We start from the raw sequence: 24,767 nt of genomic DNA on the forward strand, positions 1-24,767 counted from the left end.
ATTTACATCTAATAATAACACGGCGCGCCGGAGAGGTATTTTTGTTACACACAGGATTTGCCTTCGTAAATACAAGGTATAAGAAAACCAGGAATGCTCAATCTTATGACAAGCTGCCATTGCTAGCCCGTATGACGTAAGTGTTAGCATGAAACTGGTATCTCCAACATTCCAAGAACGTAAATTTTATCATTGAAAATTAATTGAATTAATGACTAATGTATTTAATTAAGTAAGTAAATCTTTTACTAAAAGTACAAAATATCCTTGCAAAGTAAATTAAAAACATTGGACGTGGGTAATTTATTTTTTACGAAATGGCAACGCAGTGTCGGATGACGTCAGCTGGGCTAACCTTGAAAATGCTAGCTGTCAGTTTTGAGCATACCTGGTTGTTCTTATAGCATGCATGGCCAAGCGTAACCAGTAGGCCATATTTGTTCGTAGCAGCGGCGCCGCGCCGGGCGTGGTGAAGCAAGCCCCGCCTTCTAATGATAGGTACCTGCTCGTCCTCCGTTACCGACCTACCGACGCTCCTTACGTATAGATATTTCGCGCCCAACTTAAATATTGTACCGGGTGAGAGCCCTCAGCGCTCCCCATTTGCCCGGCCAAGTAGCTAATGCCATCTGCGGCAAATCTACAGAAAGCCACGTCAAAAAAAACGTATGTATTCTTTCCGTGGTAGCCCAGTTTGGTAGAACGCTTGCCTCTCACTTTGAGGTCGCAGGTTCGATTCCAACACAGGCACAATGATTGTTGAACTTGTTTTCGAAGTCATGTCATCATAAATGATTATCACACGCTCAGTGGTGAAGAAAAACATTGTGAGGAAACCCACATTCCCGAGAAATGCATTTTCGGAGGTGTGTGACCTAACCTGTATTGGGCTGGTTTTCCCTTCGCGGGTTGGAAGGTCAGACAGGCAGTCGCTTCTGTAAAAAACCGGACCTGTCAAATCTTCAGGTTAGGTAAGCGGACTTGGTGAAGAACGGGATAATGCTATGGGCATGATGAAGTAGGTTGATATTAGTGTGTTTCATAAATTTTATGCCTGTCGATTACCCGTCCCTTTCCTTTTCGGTGGATAAGAAAATGACGGGTATAACTTAAAGTAAAATTAGGAGGTGTCTGCAGGAATCGGAGCCAGTGTCTGTGTAAAATAAGGTGTTTAGTATGAAGTATCCGAGAATGACGTGACGACACAATGGGCGAAGGACTCGCGCGCAGCCTGCGCACGAGTTCCCACGGAGTTGTCAATGACGCGACGGTGTGATGTTGAACGGCTGTTAGCGGGTGGGCGGGAATGACTGTGGGGTATTTTCGAATGAATTGGGTCGTGTACTGGATTCAATATAAATTATCTTCTTCTATCGTGTGGGTTGTGAGGCGGAGTACCAACCTCATCAACCCTGTCAGGGTTACTATTGAGCCGCCAATGGCCCCGGATACGGCTCATGTATCTACTTACTTACATCAGTAAGTAGTAACCGGGACCGACGGTTTAACGTGCCTTCCGAAGCACGGATCAAATATGAAATTCTGATTTTTACTAAATAAAGACGGATCTAAAACCTACGAAAATCATTTTCTTTTTTCTATTTATGTAACTTATTTATGAATTGACTTCACAGTGAGCTTTTTCATACAAATTCCATAGTAATTTCGTGTTTTGACGTTTAGTAAAAAGTAAATGATTTGACTAGTTGGAAACTAGCCAATTGAATACAAAAAGGTTACATACATACATAAACAGCCTATATAATCATGGTGTGAATACTAACACTGTATACTGTATGTACTGAGCATCTCTGCCTACGCCTTCGGGGATATAAGCGTGATGATGTTATATGATGATTGGATCAGTTACACATATTACAAACACCCATTCATATGACACGTACCTACAACCTAAATTGACAGCTTAAGCTTTATATACTTACTATCAAAAACCACCCTTAAACATCCGCCCACACATCATAAATTATCTTCTCACAGCTTGTCGTATTTAAATCGTGCATTGATCGTTATACTAAATAATAAATCAGTATTGTACGAATGAGTCCTTATAACAAAAGAGATCGCATTCGCTTTGTCTATGGAACGTGCCTTGGAAAGCATTGGCCGAATTACGCGCGATTCGACGATAAAAACCGTCGTTGTCTATGACTGATTTGTTTTGGCGGGAAGTCGTCATTGATTTTGTTGGTAAGCTATGTGCTGAATGGTGAATGAAAAAATATAATGTAACTACACCTACTTTACTTACAACTCTTGCAAATTAAATAGACACCTCACTATCTTCTTATCGTGTGGGTTGTGAGGTGGAAAACCAACCTCATCAACCCTGGTGTCAGGGTTATTACTAAGCCGCCAAAGGCCCTTGACATGTCACATGTAACGACAACGTACTTACATCAGTAAGTAACCGGGACCAACAGTTTAACGTGCCTTCCGAAGCACAGATCATCTTACTTTCGGACAATCAGATGATGATCAGCCTGTAATGTCCTACCCAAACTAGGGATCACAAAGTGATTTTTTGTGTATGTCCCCACCGGGATTAGAACCCGGGGCCTCCGGATCGTGAGCCCAACGCTCAACCACTGGACCACGGAGGCCGTTAACTATCCCAGGAATGAATGGCGTAAATGCGTTTTATTAACAGTAAATAAGGCAAATTGTAATTGAGTGTATGGACTGGTCATCAAAGGTAGTGGTGTCCTTTATAAAAGGGCTTTAATTCAGCATATACCGCGACGCGAGCCAAGGTGCTGATGCTCTGTGGACGGTGTTAAGTGAGGCACAAAAATCTTTTTCTACTCCTCTACTTTAATCTGGCATTTAAATAACCAAAAAGTCTAATATAAGTACATACATAATTAAACTCTTTGAAAAAGTGTACGCTCTATGGCCTATAAAAGCATTGTTTACAAAGTGTAACTGTACTATAATGTCGCCAAAAAAGCATTGTTGTTGTTTTTTTTTTTGACCTGGAAACTGGCACCTTTACTTTGTTTGGTGCCATAGATATACTATAAAAAAAAAGTATACATTTGCCGCCATTTTCCCGCGCGTTGGAAAATAAATTGGAAAATTTTTGTGTTTCGTTTCAAAACACTAAAAAGTATAAAATAAAAAGGAAAAATGGATGAAGAACTATTGATTACCATATCACACAATACCATTCAAAATTTACATCTTCATTTTTATAAATAAAATTTTTCTTTGTATAATTTTTGTTTCATTTAAAATTACGTCGTCGTAGAAAAAGTATTGTATGCAACGTTGTATAACTAGGTCAAAAAATGCTCGTGGCGTCTCTTATTGCGATGTTCGCCAAGGCTCACATCGCAACTCACGCCACTCGCATTTTTTGACCCTTCTTATACAACTGTTGCATAAAATACTATAACGGTTGGATTTTCATTGTGATAAAAACCAATCAATGAAATTAAATAAAAAATACTTAAATTAAAAATTTAAATTATTATATTTATTTTTCATTCGTGTTTGTTTTAATAATAATAATGTAATTTTAATTTTATTGTATTTTAGTTTTTTTATTATTTTTAGCAGTGTCTAAGTAATGTAATATGGACTATCATGTCTGAAATAAATGTTTTTTTTTTATTTAATCAAATATTCTTTATTGCACACAAACAAAACATACTAACATTTGTCACAGTTGGGCTGACTTATTGCTCTGAAGCAATTTTTTCAGGCAACCACTACCACTAATATTTATACAAATACACTAGATACATGATAATTCATACTCTGTGATAAATAATAAAGTTCCAATGATTCTTTCTTATATTTAAGTACGTAAGTATCTAAAGAATTTACCAAAGAGTCTACAATACAGTTAAATAGAAACTTTTTTAAACTGGCATTAAATTCACAGGGTTAGAATAGAATAGAATAGAATAATTTATTTGCCAGAAAACAATATTTACAGATGTTATTGTATACAGTTGTCGGGTGAATATCAAAATGTGCCAAGTTTGGTGGCGAACTGTTATAATAATTTTTTCGCGAAAAATTGGGGAAATTGGAAAAATTGGGAATTGAAAAATTCCTTTTTCATGTCGGAACCGAGGATCCTTTTGGATCTTTTTCATGTCGGAACCCAATTTTTCACGAAAAAATAATATGAAATTTCACCAACAAACTTGAAATTTTGAGATTCACACAGTCCGTGTTTTCAGCTTACAAGTAAGCATGTAAATTTATGCTGGTGTGCTACACATGCATATCTACAATTACATAAGAATCAATCATAAAATAAAATAATAATAAAACTCTAATTAACAGTGTCAAAGTTTAGTTTTTATTATCTAGAAATTCATTAATACTATAAAAGCAATGTTGTAGCAACTATTTTGTCAAATTAACTTTAAAAGCAGCTTTGCTTTTAAATAAAAAGCTTTTAAATGCGGTGGGAAGCTTATTATATATATAACTATACACATATTTTTTTTTAGATATATTCCTCATTCATGAAGTAACACTTCCTTATTCATGTTTTACAGTGATTACTTGTAGTTCTGCCTGCCATTACGTTCCTCTACCGTTACGTTAAAGATTACAAGATTCTATATATGTATTTTACAACGATTTTATATGAATTTTATTACACCTATTAATTTAATAAATGACCAATAAACCGCAAGTGTCAGGATTTGACAGCAATAGTCATCGATCGCGGCGCGCAAGCAAAGGCGACGAATTATTCAGCCGCACGTTCTGTCGGGTCGAAGAGCGCTGCCTTTTGTTTCGTTGTCAATATTTTATGGCGGTTTGACGACCGGTGTGTAAACTATTATTTTATTGTAATAATAATATAATATCTGTTCATCTTTGTAATATCTGCTGAGGTCGAGGGGTTAGGTGGCAAGTCGCCCACTTAGCATCTGGCTTGCGGGCGAGTTTACACTTTTTATATTTTTTTTGTAGTCTACTCGCCTGAATTCTTATGACTGGACCAGTTTACTCGGAATGAAGAATGAAGGCATTATTTCATTATTTCCCATACTAAACATCATATTAGATTATTTTTTCCATAAATGCCCGCGTTACTGCGTTATAACGGTAGCTCTCCGCCCCACACCAATTTGTATCGGGCGCCGACCTCACCCCCTCTGGGTCTGGCTTTAGTCGAAATGGCCGTAAGTCGCTAATGAGTAAGGCTGCGTTTCCATTGACGCAGAGCTGAGCGGAGATGTGCAGGAATCGACCAATCACCGCGAGGGAGAGAGTGACCGAGCGTCTTAGTGTTTCGCTCTCTCGAACGCTGTGATTGGTCAAATCTCTTTTCCGCTCATCTCCGCGTCAGTGGAAACCCGGCCTAAATGGGAGAGCGCGTGTACTGTGACTCGCTCCTATTTACGCGATAGGTGGCCCATGGTAAGAAAGAGACTTTTGTGTGGACCGTGCGGACTGACCCTACATGTCATGCTATCCAGTTTCGCCTCCAAGCTTAAGAAACAAATCTACAGCCACCCTCCGGTCGGGAGTTTTCTACAATTAGTCACGCCTCTTCATTTTAATATTTAATTGTTACCAACTATCGCAAATTGAGGCCAGTCACATTGTATGTTTCCATTGTAACGTGGATTATGAAGGTCGCCTGTGATCATTTGTGTTACTTCAGTTTGTCTACTTATATATATTTCATTTGTCTATATCAGATTTTATTTGATGTTACTAATTGGGTAGTTTCTTAAGTTGAAAATAAATTATGTTGACTACATTACGTGTCCAAAACGAATAAAAATCATTCTCATTTTTTCTTCTTAATTTATTAAGTAGTTTTGAATTTTACTTTATCAATACTTTCACAACGTTTTTTATGACGTCACAGCGTACTTTTTATAAAGACGTTTGTTAAAAAGTTATTGATGTGACTAAATGAATAAATACTACGCAATGGCGGAATTAATTGTACGAATTATGAAAAGTATTTTAAACAGCCTAAGTATACACGTACAACTCCTTTGCACAGTCCTCCTCACAACCTTAACCAACGAGAGGGGTTATGGAGCTTACTCCACCACGGTGCTCCACTGCGGGACCCTTTAAGCCAGCCAATCTATTTACCAATCACTGAGACTGTTGTTTTTATGTCTGCTGGTTGATGTTTTTTATTTCTCTTAGCATTAATTGTTGCTTAAATGTACGTTATTTTAATAATAATAAGTAAACAGTACATAAAAGTATATAATAATAATAAAAAAAAAACAATTTAAATTGCTAATAAAATACAAAATGGCCGCGCCGCAGTCGTCACCCGCCGCCGCTGACACAGCGAAACAGCGACATTGATTGCACCAGGAAGCATTCTTTGTGCAACTCGGAAAAACTGTGTGCTCAATTGTAACACCTACCTCAATGCAAATGCACAACTAAAACAAAACCAGTGTGGTGGTGTGGTGTACAAGTTACGCTAACTTTTACGCGCAGGTGATTCGCGCGTCATTCCATGACCATAGAGAAAAGCCTTCTTTTTTAAATACAACTGGTGGTTCCGCAAAAAAAAAATATTTATTTTAAATTAATTAAAAAAGAACGAAGTGCGTCACAGAATTACTTTTAAAAAACATGAGTGCGTGTATGTGATTTCTTTACAGTGTTTATTTCACGGATTTCAAAATGAAAATTTCAGGTAGGTGCCTAAGTATTTTAAATTAAAAAAGAAACACCCCGACTGCTTTCTGCTTAATATAATGTATATATAATACATCCAATGATGAGTGATGTATGATTTTCTGATGACAACCAGTTAGCTTCGTCATTGGCTTCATATTTCAGATTCGTAGTAAATCTAGGCAGACTATGAGACGCCTTCCAATAATTAGTAGACACATATTTAGACAATAGATCCACGTGATATGTGACCCTTGTACAGTCATGAGCAATATCATGTACCCACTTTAGAACCTTATCGCACTATAATATTTGACATTTAATGAGACTTACGGTTTAATTTGTCAAAAACGTTAATTTGACATGGTTTCAAAGTATATACATTAGTACTCGTGACCGTACCGCCTAACGCGTAAGTGTGAGCGAGACAAACTGCGCGCGCATTCCCCTTTACTCATTACCCTACGGCCCTTTAGTTCCCGACGACCCGATTACTCTAGCCATAGAGGCGGCCAATCAGCTCGCGAAACCAAACATTTCAGGACCACTTCAGGACTTCGCGTGGTCGACGATTTCCCTCAATCAGCGCCTATCGCTATCGACCCAAATGGGGTCGATTAAGTCTTTCAAATATTTTTCCTCTCAGACGACGCCCTGAGCCGAGGTTCGCGCCCAACTGGGCACCCTCAGGCCTGTTGTTTTAAACGTTGTACCGGGTGAGAGCCTTCAGCGCTCCCCGTTTGTCCGGCCAAGTAGTCAATCTCATCTGCGGCAAATATACAATAAGTCACGTCAATAAAAAACACTAGTTTTTGTTTCATTCAAAAATATAAGCGTCTAAGGGAGCAAAGTGGCGACTCCCGGTCCGGGCATTACCTAGAGCAGCATATTTTCCTCGCTATCCAACGGGGTAACGACATAGAATAAGGCGACTCTCCGCTCTCCACCAGCGTCTGAGCTAGGATTACCTCACCCCCCTACGTAAAAAGAAGTTCCATATTCAAATTATGTAAAACGTTCCCCAGAGTTCACACACCATTTCTTGCCATTAGCGAGACGATCAGAAGAATAACAATAAAAACGGGTTTAGGGTTCTGCAGAGGAGAGGGAACCCAGAAAATATATAAACAAACAATATCGCTTCTCTGCCGAATGAGCAACTATAATAATATGTACTTATATTAACAGAATGCGTTTGGGGTTAAAAGAAACCACATCGAAGCAATTCATCCAAAAAAAAAATATGATCGAATTGAGAACCTCCTCCTTTTTTGAAGTCGGTAAAAAAAACAATATTGCTGTTTGTCATTTGTTTGCGTTGCGCATTTACTTTTATAAGCGCAAATGTCAAATTCCTTTTATTTATCTTGATTTTTGATTCGCACGTACTTTTATATGCGTAAATGTTCTTTCTTGTACAGTCATGAACAATATAATGTACCCACTTTAGGACTCTGTCGCACTAACATATTTGACATTTATAGAGACTTACAGTTCAATTTGTCAACAAAGTTAATGTGACATGGTACCAAAGTGTCATCATCATCATCATCAGCCCATTAACGTCCCCACTGCTGGGGCACGGGCCTTCCCTATGGATGGATAGGGAGATCGGGCCTTAAACCATCACGCGGGCCCAGTGCGGATTGATGGTTATTAACGACTGCTAATGCAGCCGGGACCAACGGCTTAACGTGCCTTCCGAAGCACGGAGGAGCTCGAGATGAAAACTTTTTTTTTTTGTGGTCACCCATCCTATGACCGGCCTTTGCGAAAGTTGCTTTAATTCAACTATCGCAGACCGAGCGCGTTTACCGCTGCGCCACCGAGCTCTTCAACCAGCCAACCAAACCAAAGTGTATATACATATTATTAATGCCCGTGACCGTACTCTGATCCTACTTGCCTAAAGGTTTAAGTAATAAAGCTCTTTTTACATAACTTTTGCGCCGTTTTATTGCCGGTAATGTTTCAAAAGTGGGAACATGCAAAGTCCGCGACACTAGCGCCGCGGCCGCGGGATATCTTTCGTCTTTATTCGTTTTGTAATTAGGCGGAAGATATCTGTAAATCTTTTTTTTATAATAATAATAATGGCTATGTGTTGGCTTCGGCCCCACGAACGCCTTCCAAAAGTCCGGGCCTGCATAGGCCCGAGATATGGAAATGACATACAAATAATAATAATAATAAAAAAAAAACTTTATTTCGGACAATGTACATCCATAATGGTTAGTAAGGGATTTATACTATGTTAGTAAGCACATATTAAAATTAACTCGACACAAACCTAGTGTGAGACATGGATGTCAATCCAATGCCTCACAATTTATTCATAAGCATTTTTTTTTAATACCAATCGCAGCTGCATAACATTTTTTGACCAATTGTGGTTCTGCCCATCCCGCTCGTAATTAAGGGCGTGAGTTATGATAAATATAAACTTATTATTTCAATAACAAAGGAATTGTCTTTATTCGTTTTGTAATTAGGCGGAAGATGTCTGTAAGTATTTTTTATTATTTTTAATTCATAAGCAATTTGTTTTTTTAAGTAATATCAATCGCAGCTGCATAGCATTTTTTGATCAATTCCGATCGGAATTAGTTGAGTTATGATATATACAAATTATAATTATTATTTCAATAACAAAGGAATTGTCAATTGCTTTGTGTAAATTTTGAAACTGATAAAATTCACGTGACCGATAAACGTTGTGTAAATACATAATTTAATACATTATTATTTTTGTAATTTACTTTTCAACACTTTTTCGTAAGATATTGAATATTATTAAACTTAAATAGTTAGATATGCAATCTATTTCTAAGTAAATTGGGTTTCAATTAGGAATGTTACTAGGACAGCAGAGTGACTTGAAATTTTGTTACAGTGAAGCACATAACATACCTGTATACAAATACTTACCTACACGAGTTTTTACTCTAGCCATAGAGGCGGCCAATCAGCTCGCGACACCAAACACTTCAGGACCCGGATACCGACCCCGCCGGCGTGGTCGACAATTTCCCTCAATCAGCGCTTATCGCTATCGCCACTAGGATCGATTAATTCTTTCAAATATTTTTCCTCTCAGACGACGCCCTGAGCCGAGGTTCGCGCCCGACTGGGCACCCTCAGGCCTGTTGTCTTAAACGTTGTACCGGGTGAGATCCTTCAGCGCTCCCCATTTGTCCGGTCAAGTAGTTAATGCCATCTGCGGCAAATCTACAATAAATCAGGTCAGGTTACGTTGTATAAATATAAGATATTCTTAAAATTAGTTTTTAATAATAAAGGCATTCAAAATTTGCATAGATACACACACATATTTATACCCTCACCTAGGTTAGGTTTTTTATTTAAGTATTTATTATTTATTTATTTTGAGAATGACTTACGACCATGTACATTTTCTAAAATAATTACCAGACAATAACTACAGGCTAATTATAAGTCTCCATCTAATAGTGGCTAAGTTATTTACCCTTTTACAATAATAAAAAATAAAAATTAAGTAAAGTAGGTATTTACAAACATTTGACGTTCCCAAACTAGAACTAATAAGCCACTTGTACCTCAAAGAAAGTTCGCATTTTTTCCGATAAATTACGAAATGCTAATCTAATAAATAGAAACCAGTCTAAGATGATCAAAAATCAATCTCATTTTTATTTTTTACTTATTTTCGGTTGACCGCTTTTAGTGATGGTGTTACCATTAACAACCACACCTCCATAGATCAATGTGTTCTACTTAATTATTTAATACCGCTCTCAAGAAGTTCGTATATCGTCATCCTATTACATTATTTACCTTTATAAGTAAAAAAACGTACAGAACCTACCAAAAAACTGAATCCCAATAAAAACGTCTTCAAAACCAGTTTAAAGAAAATAATAAAAACGCATTATTGACTTTACAAACAGCGCGCGCGGTAGCCATCTTTCTTAAACAAACAATTCAAAATGGCCGACTGATATATTTCCAAGAACGTGGAGTTTTTTATTTTTTATATTTTTATTTATGTAAAGCTGTGATCATCAGTGGTTGAGCGCGTTGCTTATTTCGAAAAAACCCTGGTTAGTTATATCTAACCAGTCAATATAGAAAACCATCAAAATACTTCAATATTACTTACTTAAGTACCCTAAAATGTTATCAGGGACGTAATGAAACCTTTGGATTCCTCATAATTCAATTGGAAAATAAAAGTATATTAGGTACAACATCAAAAAAAGAAGAAACAAGAAGGCAAGAAGGAAACCACTGCTCTATTTTTCCCTAAAAAGTAGCAAGGAGGATGAACCGACAAGAGAGTGGCTCTTAAATTGGTGATGATGATTACAACATATTAACAAAAACAAAAAGACAAAATGTTACAATAGATGCGTTTATCTATAAAAGAAAGCTCTTCCGGTCAAACCCACGTGAAAACCAAATTCATATTAGTAAAACTACGTAATTAGAAAGGGGTCGTTACAAAATATTTTTACGTTTCGATATCTTACAAAAATAATAAGAAAGTACAATGATCCGTGCTTCGGAATTCGGAACACACGTTAAGCCGTTGGTCCCGATTACTACTTACTGGTGTAAGTAAGTACCTAGTCGTTACATGAGCCATGTCAGGGGTCCTTGGCGGTTCAATAGTAACCCTGACACCAGGATTGATAATCTACCTCACAACCCACACAATAAGAAGAAGATAAAAATAATAAGTAAGTACTTAGATTCTGAGTTCTATTTAGATTACTTGCATAGTAGGAGCATAAAATAAACAATAATTCTACAGTGGAAGCTTAGGACTGTAAACTGTAATAACAATTTTCTCGTAAGCACCTATTCTGTGCCTGAAACCGATAGCGCAGTTGTATTATACTTACTAACAATGTTGCAGCTAGTACTTTAAGCCGCGTTTCCACTTGGCTACATTTGGCGCGCAACATTCGCAACACAACATGTTGCTCAACATGTTGAAAGATGGCGCGGAACTTTTGTTTAACAACGTAGTCTGTCTACGCATCTACTATACTTCTGTCAAAACACATAATAACGGGATCACGATCACGGGATGACTGATGAGTAATCATCCCGTGATCATGGCACTTGAAACAGTGTCGATGTATCTGGAGTCTCATATCCCTGATTTAAATGCGGCAAGAACCCGTTATTATGTGTTTTAATTATGATAATAACCGCGTAAACCTAAAACAATGTATATACTTCTGTCGTCAACAACATGTAGTCAGAGGGACTAGTGTTGTTGCGCGTCACGTCTCCACTCGACAACAATTGATGCTCAACAAACGACAAGCCGCGTTGCGCTTCAGCTGGCAACGTCGCGCACAGTTGTGCAACGTTGCCATACATGTTGAGCGTTACGTGTTGCGCGTTAATTGTTGCGTGGATACGAGTCTTTATACTCTTTAGAATAGAATAGAATAGAATAGAATAGAATAGAAGTTTATTGCAAGTCACAAGTTATACAAGGTGTTGTAGTTAATATACGTAAGTATCTTATACTTTATCATACTTTATCTACAGACATTTATCGATTTAGAATTAGGAAGACTCTTTGTTTTCAATTTAGTATTACATAGTTATAGATTTAGTATATGAAGTTAAAAATTTTTATCTTATTACCCTTTTTGTATTAGATAGTTGTTGTACTAAATTAATGGTTCTATGTAGCCTTTTCCACATAGCAAAAAGCGTTTACAACATTTTAGGACAAATTCACCCCTTCATTTTCATTTGGAGTACTTAAACTGGCCCTTTCAGGCGAGTAGACTACATAAAAGTGTAAAAAATGTTAACTCGTCCGCGGATCAGTTTTTCAGTGGACGACTTGCCATCAAACCTCCGGAATGCCGACGGTGTCGCTTCAGTATGCAGCGAGCTTTACCTACCTACTTAATATAAGGACTTTCCAGATGGCGCTGTGCAATGTAATTTCATGGATAACAGACATATGCAAATGTTTTCTTTGTTTTTGAAAATAAATGAGTTATTAGACCCAGGCACAACACATCTTCCACCCATTATTATTCTAATCAAAGTAAATAGATGCAATATTGGTAGCAACATAATGGCCACTTCGACGCAATTCATCTAAGAAAGCAATATTGCCATTTGACATTTGTTTGAATTGCGGCCTTAACCCCCTTGATCCAAATATCAAGCAACAATTATTTTTATATGTACAGTCATGAGCAATATAATGTACCCACTTTAGGACTCTGTCGCACTAACATATTTGACATTTAGTGAGACTTACAGTTCAATTTTGTCAAAAAGTTAATGTGACATGGTACCAAAATGTATACATATTAATGCTCGTGTCGTGATACTCGTTATGTATATACCTCTGTCATTATATATTATATTTTTGAATAATTAAGTGTACTTGAGTAATGAGAAAATAGGTAATTATCACGTTAAAAGTATACAACGCCATCTACTTTATATTTTTTTGGGGAACGTCCGCCATTTTTTTGCACATGACTTGCAAAGCCTCAGCATCCACCATTTATTATATGTTTTCTCATTGTAACAACGTAACAACTTTGTAGCATCAATTAGCAACATCGTTACTGTGCGCGTTTGCGCAAAATTTGCGCGTACGTGCTCCCAGCGCGCATGGCCCGCGCGTATTTACGCGTTCGACACGTTCGTGGCGATAGATTGTGCTACATAGTTACTTAGTGACGCATCAGTTGCAATGTGGAGGTACTTACTACCGGTTGAGAGCCCTCAGCGCTCCCTATTTGTCCGGCCAAGTCTAAGGCAAAAGTACGATAAGTCATGTCCAAAAAAAAGTACTTACTACACTATGGAGGGACCTGAAACACGCCCCGGACATATCATAAAAAAGCCTCGTTTTACACAGATACTACACATTGACGTTATCGTACACGCGCATCTGTGTGTGTGACGTCTGATGCCATACGATTGAAGACTAAAGTAAGACCGATAGGTGAGGTAAACCTAGCTCAGCCGCTGGTGGGGAGCGGAGAGTTGCCGTTCTATACGTAGTGTTATTCCTTACTCTATGCCTGAAAGTGGAATTCATAAACTTAAAAGTTAATATAGGTTCATAACGTACATTAGGTATAAACTTAATCGAGGAGCTAGGTGGCACAGCGGTTAACGCGCTCTGTCTGCGATTGTTGAAGTTAAGCAACTTTCACAAAGGCCGGTCATAGGATGGGTGACCACAAAAATAAAAAAGTTTTCATCTCTAGCTCCTCCGTGCTTCGAAAGGCACGTTAAGCCGTTGGTCCCGGGTGCATTAGCAGTCGTTAATAACCACACCGCACTGGGCCCGCGTGATGGTTTAAGGCCCGATCTCCCTATCCATCCATAGGGAAGGCCCGTGCCCCAGCAGTAGGGACGTTAATGGGCTGATGATGATGAGGTATAAACTTAAGTATGTATATAAATACATCCCCGAATGGGTAGGCAAAGGTGTATAGTAATGCATGCACCCACTCTTCGCCAGCTATGTTTAATTCTCATGTAATAGAGGATACGAGCAGAACCAAGAGATCTTTTAGATCTCTTCTTCTCTCGATCTCTCTCTCTCTCTCTTTCTTCTTCTTCTTTTTGATCTTTTTTTTTTGGATGAGATCTTTTTCTTTTTTTTTGATAGATCTTTTTTTTTGACTGTACAATTGCAATAAAACACTTTGATTTGATTTGATTTGAGAAATCCTGGAAACCACGTGATATCATTTATTTATTTATTTTTTCATTCATCTATAAATTCAAACCGAGCTGGGATTCGCAACAACACCTTTTTTTTTGACGTTACTTATTGTAGATTTGCCGCAGATGGCATTAACTACTTGGCCGAAAAAACAACTACACCAAAACCCCAACACAACAGCTAGCAACATTACCCCTAATATTTATTGGTTTAAAAAAACACTCTAAATCGAATAAAAAAAGCCTTCAGTCTCTTAAGCAATTAACCCGTACCTCAGCTTACAAATAGATCATAGCCCATAACATCTATCCAAACCGAAAAGAAAATAAAAAAATGCTGCCAACATCACGCACGAAACCGATCTGTTAGGATTTGGGCGCGATACGTGCGCGTACGCACAGGCGGCACTTTTGGACATTTTTTCACGATCTATTTGTTGTTTTGGAACTATATTTGTTTTTATTGCATGGAATGCATTCTCAAAGTCACGGATTCGCCATTAATATGGATTTTGGAGTGTTATGTGTTAGTTTACTGCACTTCGCAGCATTTTATATGGCAGGGATTTGAATTTGGAAGATGAATGAGAGAGGATGTTGTGAAAAAAAAGAGGACCCATGTGAAGAATACAATTGTGTATGGACCGTATTTTTTACATACCCATGTACTTAAAGCTGAACTGGACAGTGCAATAAAAAAACTAAACTGCTACAAAATTATTACTACTATTATACCAAATTATATATTTTGAGTATAAGTCTGAAAAAAATAAAATAAAAAGGCAACCATCAACTACGAATAATATTTAAAAAAATATATTTTGACAGTGACATGCTTTCTTTTTAATTTATTCCTTTTTTGAAATCCCCACTTGAGCTGAGCTGCAAAAACGGCCAGATGTTTCGAGCGTCGCTGCCACAGATTACAAATAGCTGCGCTCCCTACACCAATAACTCTACTGCATTAAACGCTTAATCCTTATAATCTTCGAAAACGGAATAGCCCCCTCATTCAGCCACTTATTTTCATCCGTCCCGTATGCTAAACAAGGCATAAAACACATTGCTGCTTTCCTACAAATAATTTAAACACACATTCTTACAATACCCGCAATGCATATTGCATAGTTCGACAGTTTTGTAAAATTGCAGACGTAGAGCTTTTTCCGCCATCCCCCGCTGCAGAATTTACGTCCGTGTAATAGTGTGTTCGATAAAGTACCTTAATCTTTATAAACACAGGAGTGTGTAGGGTAAAGAACCCAAAGATGGATGTTCTTTTCCTGTAATTTACTTTTGTTTGTGCACCTTTGCTCTACTTCGAGTTTATTAAAATAAATATGGGGGGGTTGCTGAATTATTGCATTATTTAACAGCTGTTTTTAATTATTAATAGAAGTAGATATTTTAAGTAAGTATCTTTGGGTCAAATAAATAATGATTAATATGCTCTAAATTACTTTAATTAAAATTAATCGTTAGTTAAAACTACATCTTCTCCATCCATCTTTGTTTCCAAATTCAATCCTAATCTGAAATTCTCTTACAAGAATACAAATACAAACTCCTTCGACCGAAAAATTGACTCACCATAGACAAAAACTTTTTTGCGTACTTGTTTCTACTTCCTTAGAGGTGCGAGAAAGGAGTATTTACATTCATTTTGTTGTTTTGCGTGGGAAAACGATGACTTCGAAGTCAATGTATAGGATTGGTCTATGAATGGTAAATTTTAATGTGTAAATCGTTCTCAGAGTTTCCCTTGTGACTCAGTGCGACTGTTGTGTGGTCACGTATATGTCGAAACAATTTTGACTTAAAGTGATTTTGCAAATGAAAAGGCAGGATGTAAGACCGTTTTTCACAGACACCACGTACCTACTTAACCTAAAGATTTGACAGGTCCGGTTTTTTACAGAAGCGACTGCCTGTCTGACCTTACAACCCGAAAGGAAAACCAGTCCAATTACAGATTAGATCCGAAACGCATTTCCCAAGTTTCTGAATTTCCTTATGACATTGCTGTTTATGTACGTACATAACATAACATAACAAATACTTTATACAAACTCTCATAACAAATCTAGGAATAAGTATACACGTAAGTAAATTAGAAAATAACGCATCGAACCTATTTGCATAGGATCAAAATGTACGAATTAGAAGCATAATGTTGATTAAATATTTGTCCTAGTATAACAGAAAAAATGATAAATTATTATCACATTTAAAACTCATCATGGGAACAGATATTTAACATTTTCACGCTCAGCACGCCTTCTACATTTAAATTCAAATTCCTAAATGAATCTCACACCTACATTTAAAAATGGCCGTTCCCACACCGGACAACGCAAATTGCTGAATGATCGTAACGCAAAAACTTTACACAATCGCTCTACAGGTGCCTTACTATAGCAGAAAAAAAGTAAACAAAAATGTGTAAAGTCTTCATAGACACGTGCGTCCTTTGCGGCCAGAGACAATGGCATTATCGCAGCGTGCCTTTGCTGGTTAGAAAAAGACAATGTAGGTAATATTGACTTTTGGCGCGAAATGTGCTTTTTTCTGACATTTTGTTTCATAAATCTTCCCACGCAAGGAATCTTTAGAGGTGATATAACTTAGGAGATTTATTAATTTTTAGGGTGGGTTAATCTTTTAAAGCAGTTAAATCCTTTGCAGGTGAGTTTGAGGCCATGTTATCCAATTGCAGAGGACGGATTATGGGCTTATAAGCTCGGTTGAAAGCGAGAGTGACATCTGCTTTGTCTTTATACCGATTTGGGCGGAACTTACTTTTTTGAAGCTGTCATAATGTTTGTAATCTCCGAAAGTTGTTGGAGATTTGGAGATAGTATTATGAAATGAGTCATATCAATAAAAATCACTTACGTTGAAGCTTTAACCGGTTTTACCTAGATTTTACCTAAATTGTTTTGCATAGATCGGTATTTTTTTTACTAACGTGATGTAAGTACCTATGAAATTAATAAGCATCTTAAAATCTTTGTAAATGTTCATTATTTTTTATTTAAAGAAAAAATTATTTAAGAAATATTGAAAAAAATTAACACATTCACACACACAAAACATGAAAATTGGGCGTTCCCAGAAATACAATTATAAGTCAATGATGAATCTATATGGGCGATAGGCTGATCCCCTATCACCATACGGTTCATCATTATCCATCTTAGGACTACGTATCAAAAGTGGCTGCAAATGGTCTTCTGATTATTTGTGGCTCTGCCCACCCCTTCGGGGAACATGGGCATGAGTTTATGTATGTATGTATGTAAAATTATAAGTGGGTAAATTCGTAAGTAGGTGCTTACATAATACATATATATATTTTATTCTATACCAAATTTTTTTTAAATAAATATAAAAAGTGTTATAGTTCATTACACGTACATTTTATCTTTTTATTTTATTCTCAAATAGCTAAGTACATAGCCATTACAAACAAACCAAATCGACCTTCTTTTTTTTTGACGGAACTTATTGTATGTAGATTTGCCGCAAATGGCATTAACTACTTGGCCAGAGGAAATCAACCATTGCATGCCATGTTACTTACGAAAATACCTTAGGCTAATATTAGTGACTTCTGCCAACGAGCATGTAAATCTGTTTCCGAGGTTTCATAAGCAATGCATTGATCGCACGAGTAGATCGAAACTACGTAAGTCCGCAACTCTCCGCCCCCCACTAGCGGCTGAGCTAGGTTTACCTCACCCCCCTCGAACATAGTTTAGACTTGAATCGTATGGCATCAGACATCACACACAGATGCGCGTGTACGATGATGTCAATGTGTAGTGTCTGTGTAAAACGAGGTTGTTTGTATGAAGTGTCCGGGGTGTTCTATCGGTGAGTAAATTCCATATATACAATATACATATTACACAATTTACACATACTTAGTATATATTTTATTATTTAGTACATAATCAACTTAAAAAAATATCAAAATAAAAAAATATCAAATAAAAATTAATAACATAAAATAATTACTATTTTTTTTTTACTAATTTAAAATATCATTTGATTGTAAATAAATATACTTAAATAAATAAATAAAAAAATATGAAAAATTAAAAGATCCCGTTGATGTCTTTTGTACCACAAAAATAATAAGTACTTGACTACAGCAATTTATTGACGCCATAAAAATTTAATTGTACCTAATTATTAAAAAAAGGTAAAATGGCTTTCTATGTTTTTTTTATTGGTGTACTTATTATTATTAGATGTCGTTTCTATTTCCGTGCCTATGGCCTATGCACTAGTTTTGGAAGAAGAAAATTATGGTAATTACAAAATTCTTGAATAACCACGCGAAGCACCGAATATACTTTCCACCCATCATCTCATAGAAACCACCCTTGTTTAGACAAAGCTATAGCCCACGACGCGACCACCCCGCGCGTCCCGGATCCGTGCGCGCACGCAACGCACGTGCAACACACAAGTGTTGTTTTTATTGTTTAGCTGGTAAATTGAACGTTTATTTTGGAGTACTTACTTATAAATACTTAAAAATGGTAAAAAAGTTTAGACTATGTTCATTGAGAATACGTACATGTCCGTTTTTGACTAATAGAGAAAGAAACAGTGTGATGAAAGCAATTGGAGTAGTCAGAGGTACATCCATCGCAAAACGAACTAAGTACCCACACCTCACCGAGCTTTCTGTTAGATCAACGTGATAGGTCACATGTCGTATTATGATAATGTAAAAAGAAAAAAAGGTTTTTTCATTAGAATAAAAATAAATCCAATAAAAATTAAGATCGTCCAATTACAATTTTTTTTTATAAAATTCTTAACGAAAATATAAATTACTTTTAAGTCAACTATTATTTGTCACGCAGCATAAATTAAAACTAAACAACTTTATAACCGAACACCGCCAATGAAGACGACATACTATTGTCCACCCCCATTGTGCCAGGCGTGGGAAACAGAAAGCTTACTTCGAACAAAGACAGAACATTTTACTGTTTATTTGTTAATAGACCGTACAAATTATGCAATAAAAAAGTTTGCGGTATCTACCGAAAGAAGACTTTAGACAAAAAGGTACGCATATTTTGAACTAGTTTTTTCATCAAACTTTGCGACCGATCGTTATTGAGTTAAATCCGCGAGGGTAGAAACCGCACAAAATTTGCGTTTATTAAATTAATTTAGGACTTGGACAGACAAATGTGGAACGCTGAAATTATCAGTTCCAGATAACTCAAATAATTTTTTTTATTCAAAAATATCTTTATTCACTCGTCATTTTTTAAATAACGAACGTCTCATCCGCCTTAAACTGCTGCAGCTTCTCCCAACCTGCATAGCCGAAGAAGTTGCAAGAAAACCTTCGGCACAGGGCCCTAGACGTTCTTAAAACATAAAAACCTCAAACATAATGTACTTATATGCCTAGTGATTGTAAGTTATTAATAACTAGGACCAAGAATTATAATAGAATTTAGATTTTATTGATATCAAACGGTAGTCTTCGGGCATCTTTGTTTTGAATAAAGATGAATAAGTACTGATTAATGGGATAAAAAAAGAAAACAAAACAAAATGACACTCAAATTCGACAGCACTTCGAAATTTAAATCTGACAATTGTCTTTTCAAGATGGCTGATATGCAGATGACGGCGGCTGTCATTTTATTGATTTTTGCCCTTTTCAGCGACAACATGGCGCGAAGCCGCGAGTGCCCGTGCATTCTGCCAGCTCATTACTACGAGATAGAGACTTAACGACTGCTTGAATAAAAGGAGACCGTATTAAACATTGTTATTATAATATTCGCTTGAGCTTGTCATTGTTCGAAGGTGTACTTATAAAAAATCCATCTACGGACAACTAGGCGTCTCGGCGGGCACCTTATCCTTATGTTGTGGATATACCACAAATCCGCACTAAACGTTTCGACTCTTCTTTTTTAATGCGAACAAGGAAGGATTGGAACTGCCTGCCGTCGTCTGTTTTTCCAACTCGTTATAATCTGGGAGTTTTCAAGGCTAGAATGAATAGGCATAGGCTAGACCAAATCTTCACTTACCGTCAGGTGCGATTGTGGTCAAACACGAGCCTATATTATATAATTGTTTTAAGTTTACGCGGTTATTATCAAAATTAAAACACATAATGACGGGTTTTCACCGCGTTTAAAGCAGGGATATGAGACTCCCGATATTTCGACACTGTTGCAAGTGCCATGATCACGGGATGACTGATGAGATTGGAGTAGAGTAGGTAGATCCATAATTTTCTACGGGCAGACATATCTGTCTACCCTATTTCTTTCCCGCTTGTTTATGTATTTGATATCGGAATGTTCGGAACTATCTGAACTCGCACCAAACTCACTACTTTAAAAGCGATAAGAACCCGTTATTATGTGTTTTAATTATATTAAACAGCTATGATATATAAACAACCTACATAACTGCGCCTCATTATCGGGCACAAACCTCCCATAAATCAACCGGAGGAGGTAAGTATAGAGTTTTCATGAACATATTCCTCTACCCATTCGCAAGAGTTTTCAAGCCTCCCAAAGGCTTAACAACTATTGGCATGTCTGGAGCCGACGTTTTACGTATTCTCTGAAACGAGGACGAAATTAAAGCTATTGAACTAAAGTATTTTCGTCCCCACTGCTGGGGCACGGGCCTTCCCTATGGATGGATAGCGAGATCGGGCCTTAAACCACCACGCGGGCCCAGTGCGGATTGGTGGTTATTAACGACTGCTAATGCAGCCGGGACCAACGGCTTAACGTGCCTTCCGAAGCACGGAGGAGCTCGAGATGAAAACTTCTTTTTTTTGTGGTCACCCATCCTATGACCGGCCTTTGCGAAAGTTGCTTAACTTCAACAATCGCAGACCGAGTGCGTTTACCGCTGCGCTACCGAGCTTTTCAATTCAATTCAATTCAAAACAATTTATTTCGGATAATACGTATACATCCATAATTTGTTTGTAACAATGCACTAAAGTATTTTCAAAGTATTTTAGTAACGTAATAACTGAAAAAAATATATTGAGTGTTATTGAGGACAGAAGGGGCAAGATGATTGGACACTTAAGACACGACCAAGGGAAGCTATAAGGAAAGAGAGGAAGGGGAAGACCAAGAAGAGCTTACGTGGAACAGTTTAAAGAGAAGGCGAACGTCGTGTCTTATAAAGAAGTGAAAGAATTGGCCTTTGATAGACAAGAATGGAGAATGCTACATAGACAAGATTGTGGCTCTTTAATTAGTGATGAATAACTGAAAGTTTCGTCCAATTATTATTAACAGATAGTTAACATTTACAATACAATAATGCTACAACAATTAATTCTTTGTACTTACTTAATAAAATAAAACTGCCCTTAAACATTAGCAACTTCTAAAAGCCCAACCGCAAAAGATGACTCTATCAAAAGATTACGATAAACCTCGTACATATAGAGAGATATAACATTATCATCTTCAATACAAATCAGATCTGTCAAAATATACGGGTCTTAAGCTGATCCTGTAAATAGAACTACATACTGACCGATTTAAAGTCATATTAAGCAGCATACATTGCGTATTCGATATAACATTTACAAAGAAGTCATAGTAAGTAAGCAAGCAGTGTAAATTGTACAACTGAACTTATGGAATTGTTCGTTGCATTTTTTGCGCAGAATTATCTCCTGTCGAATCATACGGGACCTTTTATTTGACACTTTGTAAGTCGCCATTGTTGTACCTGTCGTTATTTTTTTTTTCTAAACTTTTTTCGGAAACGGACATAGGAACTGAGGTGCATCCAGCCAGTACGCATTTGAACCTGTCCGCGTAAAGTGCAATTTTATTTTTTGTAAACAAACGCGCGTTCGATTTAAATTTTTGAAAAAGTTTTTAAAAGTTCAAATTTTTAGGTTGCTGTTTGATAATTGAATAGGTACTTATTGATAATTTGTACTAAGTATTTCAAATAAAATATTTTATATAAAATTAAACAAAATAATGAAATATCCGTGCAGAAAAATCTTCAGTAAACAAACTACAGAATTCGACATGGATTTTCTTTGTAAGTACTAAATAATTTTATAAAATAAAAGCTCTACTTAAAATACCTAATAAGTAAAAAAATCGAATTTTAAAATTTATTTTTTATTGTAAAAAAGTTTTATATAAAATGGAGAAATAATTCAAAACATTACCAGTAAGAAATGTCTGTAAATTAAAAGTTTTATTTTCCTATTAGGTGTCACGGTGCATCAAACAATGTTATTAATTAAGTTGTATATGTTGTATAAAACACCTAATCTAACCTTCCTAAAATGCTCTTGATTATACAGAATTTATTAAGTATATTTGATATTGGACTCATTATCTTAATCTAAAATATCAAAACAATTGTGCTAATTCCTGCTGACTGAGTCAATGAATTTGGTCATCCAAATCACGATCCACATCAATCAAATTACTTATCAATCCAAAAAAATCGATTGAACATTCCTTGGCTGCCATTTGAATTAATACCTCCTTTTTTAGTACTCATAATTAATATTTTTTTATTTTTGTTCCTCTATAATGAAATAACTGTCTTAAATATTGATCCAGAATACCTACCCAGTGCCATAAAAAAAGAAAACATTTTACCGCGTAAAATGTCGGTGCGCGGGAAAACAACATCCAATGAATAATTCAGCTGCGTACCACAACGGTTATACTTACAAATGACCTTGCGGCTTAGAGGGGGCTTGATGCCAACGTACAATACGTCACGTCAAAAAAACTGCTCACTTAACTAACTTAATAACTCTACTCTTTACTTACTTAATATTATGTAATAACATTATACTTGAAATTATTCCTAACCTGTATTGGGTTGGTTTTCCCTTCGGGTTGGAAAGTCACACAGGCAATCGCTTCTGTAAAAACTGGACCTGTCAAATCTTCAGGTTAGGTACGCCGGTAGTGACGAAAGAACTCGAGCCTTTTAAGCTTTTTAATTTAAGACTAGCCTCCTCCACCAACCAGTCTTGGTGAGTCTTTAAAAGCGAGGCTAGTCAGCGCTTATCGCTATCGACCCACTAGGGTCGAACAATTCTTTCAAATATTTTTCCTCTCAGAAAACGCCCTGAGCCGAGGTTCGCGCCCAACTGGGCACCCTCAGGCCTGTTGTCTTTGTTGTACCGGGTGAGAGCCTTCAGCGCTCCCCATTTGTCCGGCCAAGTAGTTAATCCCATCTGCGGCAAATCTACAATAAGTCACGTCAAAAAAAAATGGTTACTTATTAATGCCCAACGCTCAACCTCTGGGCCACGCACGGGGGCCGTTATGGAAGTAATAAGTTTTTTTATCTTTATTTTGAAAAGGGTTTTTTTCTAAAAGAATGTCACCCTCATAGTGGTGCAAATTGTATACATATCCAAAAAAATCTGTTGAAACAAAAGTAATAAGTTACGTAGTACCTTAGTACAATCATAGAATAAGGAATACTACTTACTACGTATAAAACGGTAAGTATTATATTACTGTACTGTATTCATGTGTTATGTCTGATTGTTGAAATTTTAGTTCTGTGCAATAAAGTATATTTGATTTTTGATTTATTATAGTTCATTACACGTACATTTTATCTTTTTATTTTATTCTCAAATAGCTAAGTACATAGCCATTACAAACAAACCAAATCGACCTTCTTTTTTTTTGACGTGGCTTATTGTAGATTTGCCGCAAATGTCATTAACTACTTGGCCCGAGCAAATCGACCATGTATGCCATGTTACTTACGAAAATACCTTAGGCCTTTAATAGCCATTCTGCCAACGAACATAATATAAATCTGTACCCGAGGTTTTATAAGAAATACATTAATCGCACGAGTAGTTCGTATTATTCCTTATTCTATGCTATCTATATAGAACGGCAACTCTCCGCTCCCCACCAGCGGCTGAGCTAGGTTTACCTCACCCCTCCGTTTTACTTTAGTCTTCAATCGTATGGCGTCAGACGTCACACACACAGACGCGCGTGTACGATAAAGTCAATGTGTGGTGTCTGTGTAAAACGAGGTTTTTCGTATGAAGTGTCCGGGGTGTGGTACAGGCCTGAAGAATTGTATGAATTATGTATGTTACGTCGTTAGCGGAACTTAAGTTCTAGATTTATGAATTTAAAATTTTTACTTTGTTAGTGTTAGTCTTTCTTGTATGCAGCATAATATTCACCAGTGCTACAGTCTTTGGTACCTACTTACTTACGAGTATGTACTTAACAATTATGACATAACAAATTATTTATAATCCAAACTAAATTCAAATTCAAACCTGACATTCAGACCTGTTCCTTCACCGTGGGTTCGCCAACTCGGCTATTACGCCTGTTTTGTTACTCGTAACG

At 36.7% G+C, this 24,767-nt stretch overlaps 1 protein-coding gene across 2 annotated transcripts in view; it reads left to right on the forward strand.

Annotated features, from left to right (window-relative positions):
- The window catches only part of LOC126378879 (single-minded homolog 1), a 53,669-nt gene that overhangs the window by 9,383 nt on the left and 19,519 nt on the right, over positions 1 to 24,767 (forward strand). Inside the window, exon 1 of one of the 2 annotated variants that reach the window (XM_050027369.1) lies at positions 6,391 to 6,667. The exons of the other annotated variant lie outside the window; for it this stretch is intronic. Coding sequence (XP_049883326.1) covers positions 6,655 to 6,667 — 13 coding nt within the window. The 5' untranslated portion in view covers positions 6,391 to 6,654. Of the gene's footprint in view, positions 1 to 6,390; positions 6,668 to 24,767 lie in introns of those variants that run through there. 2 annotated transcript variants of the gene reach the window in all.

The sequence above is a fragment of the Pectinophora gossypiella genome, chromosome 27, assembly GCF_024362695.1.
Source record: "Pectinophora gossypiella chromosome 27, ilPecGoss1.1, whole genome shotgun sequence".
Taxonomy (NCBI): Eukaryota; Metazoa; Arthropoda; class Insecta; order Lepidoptera; family Gelechiidae; genus Pectinophora; species Pectinophora gossypiella.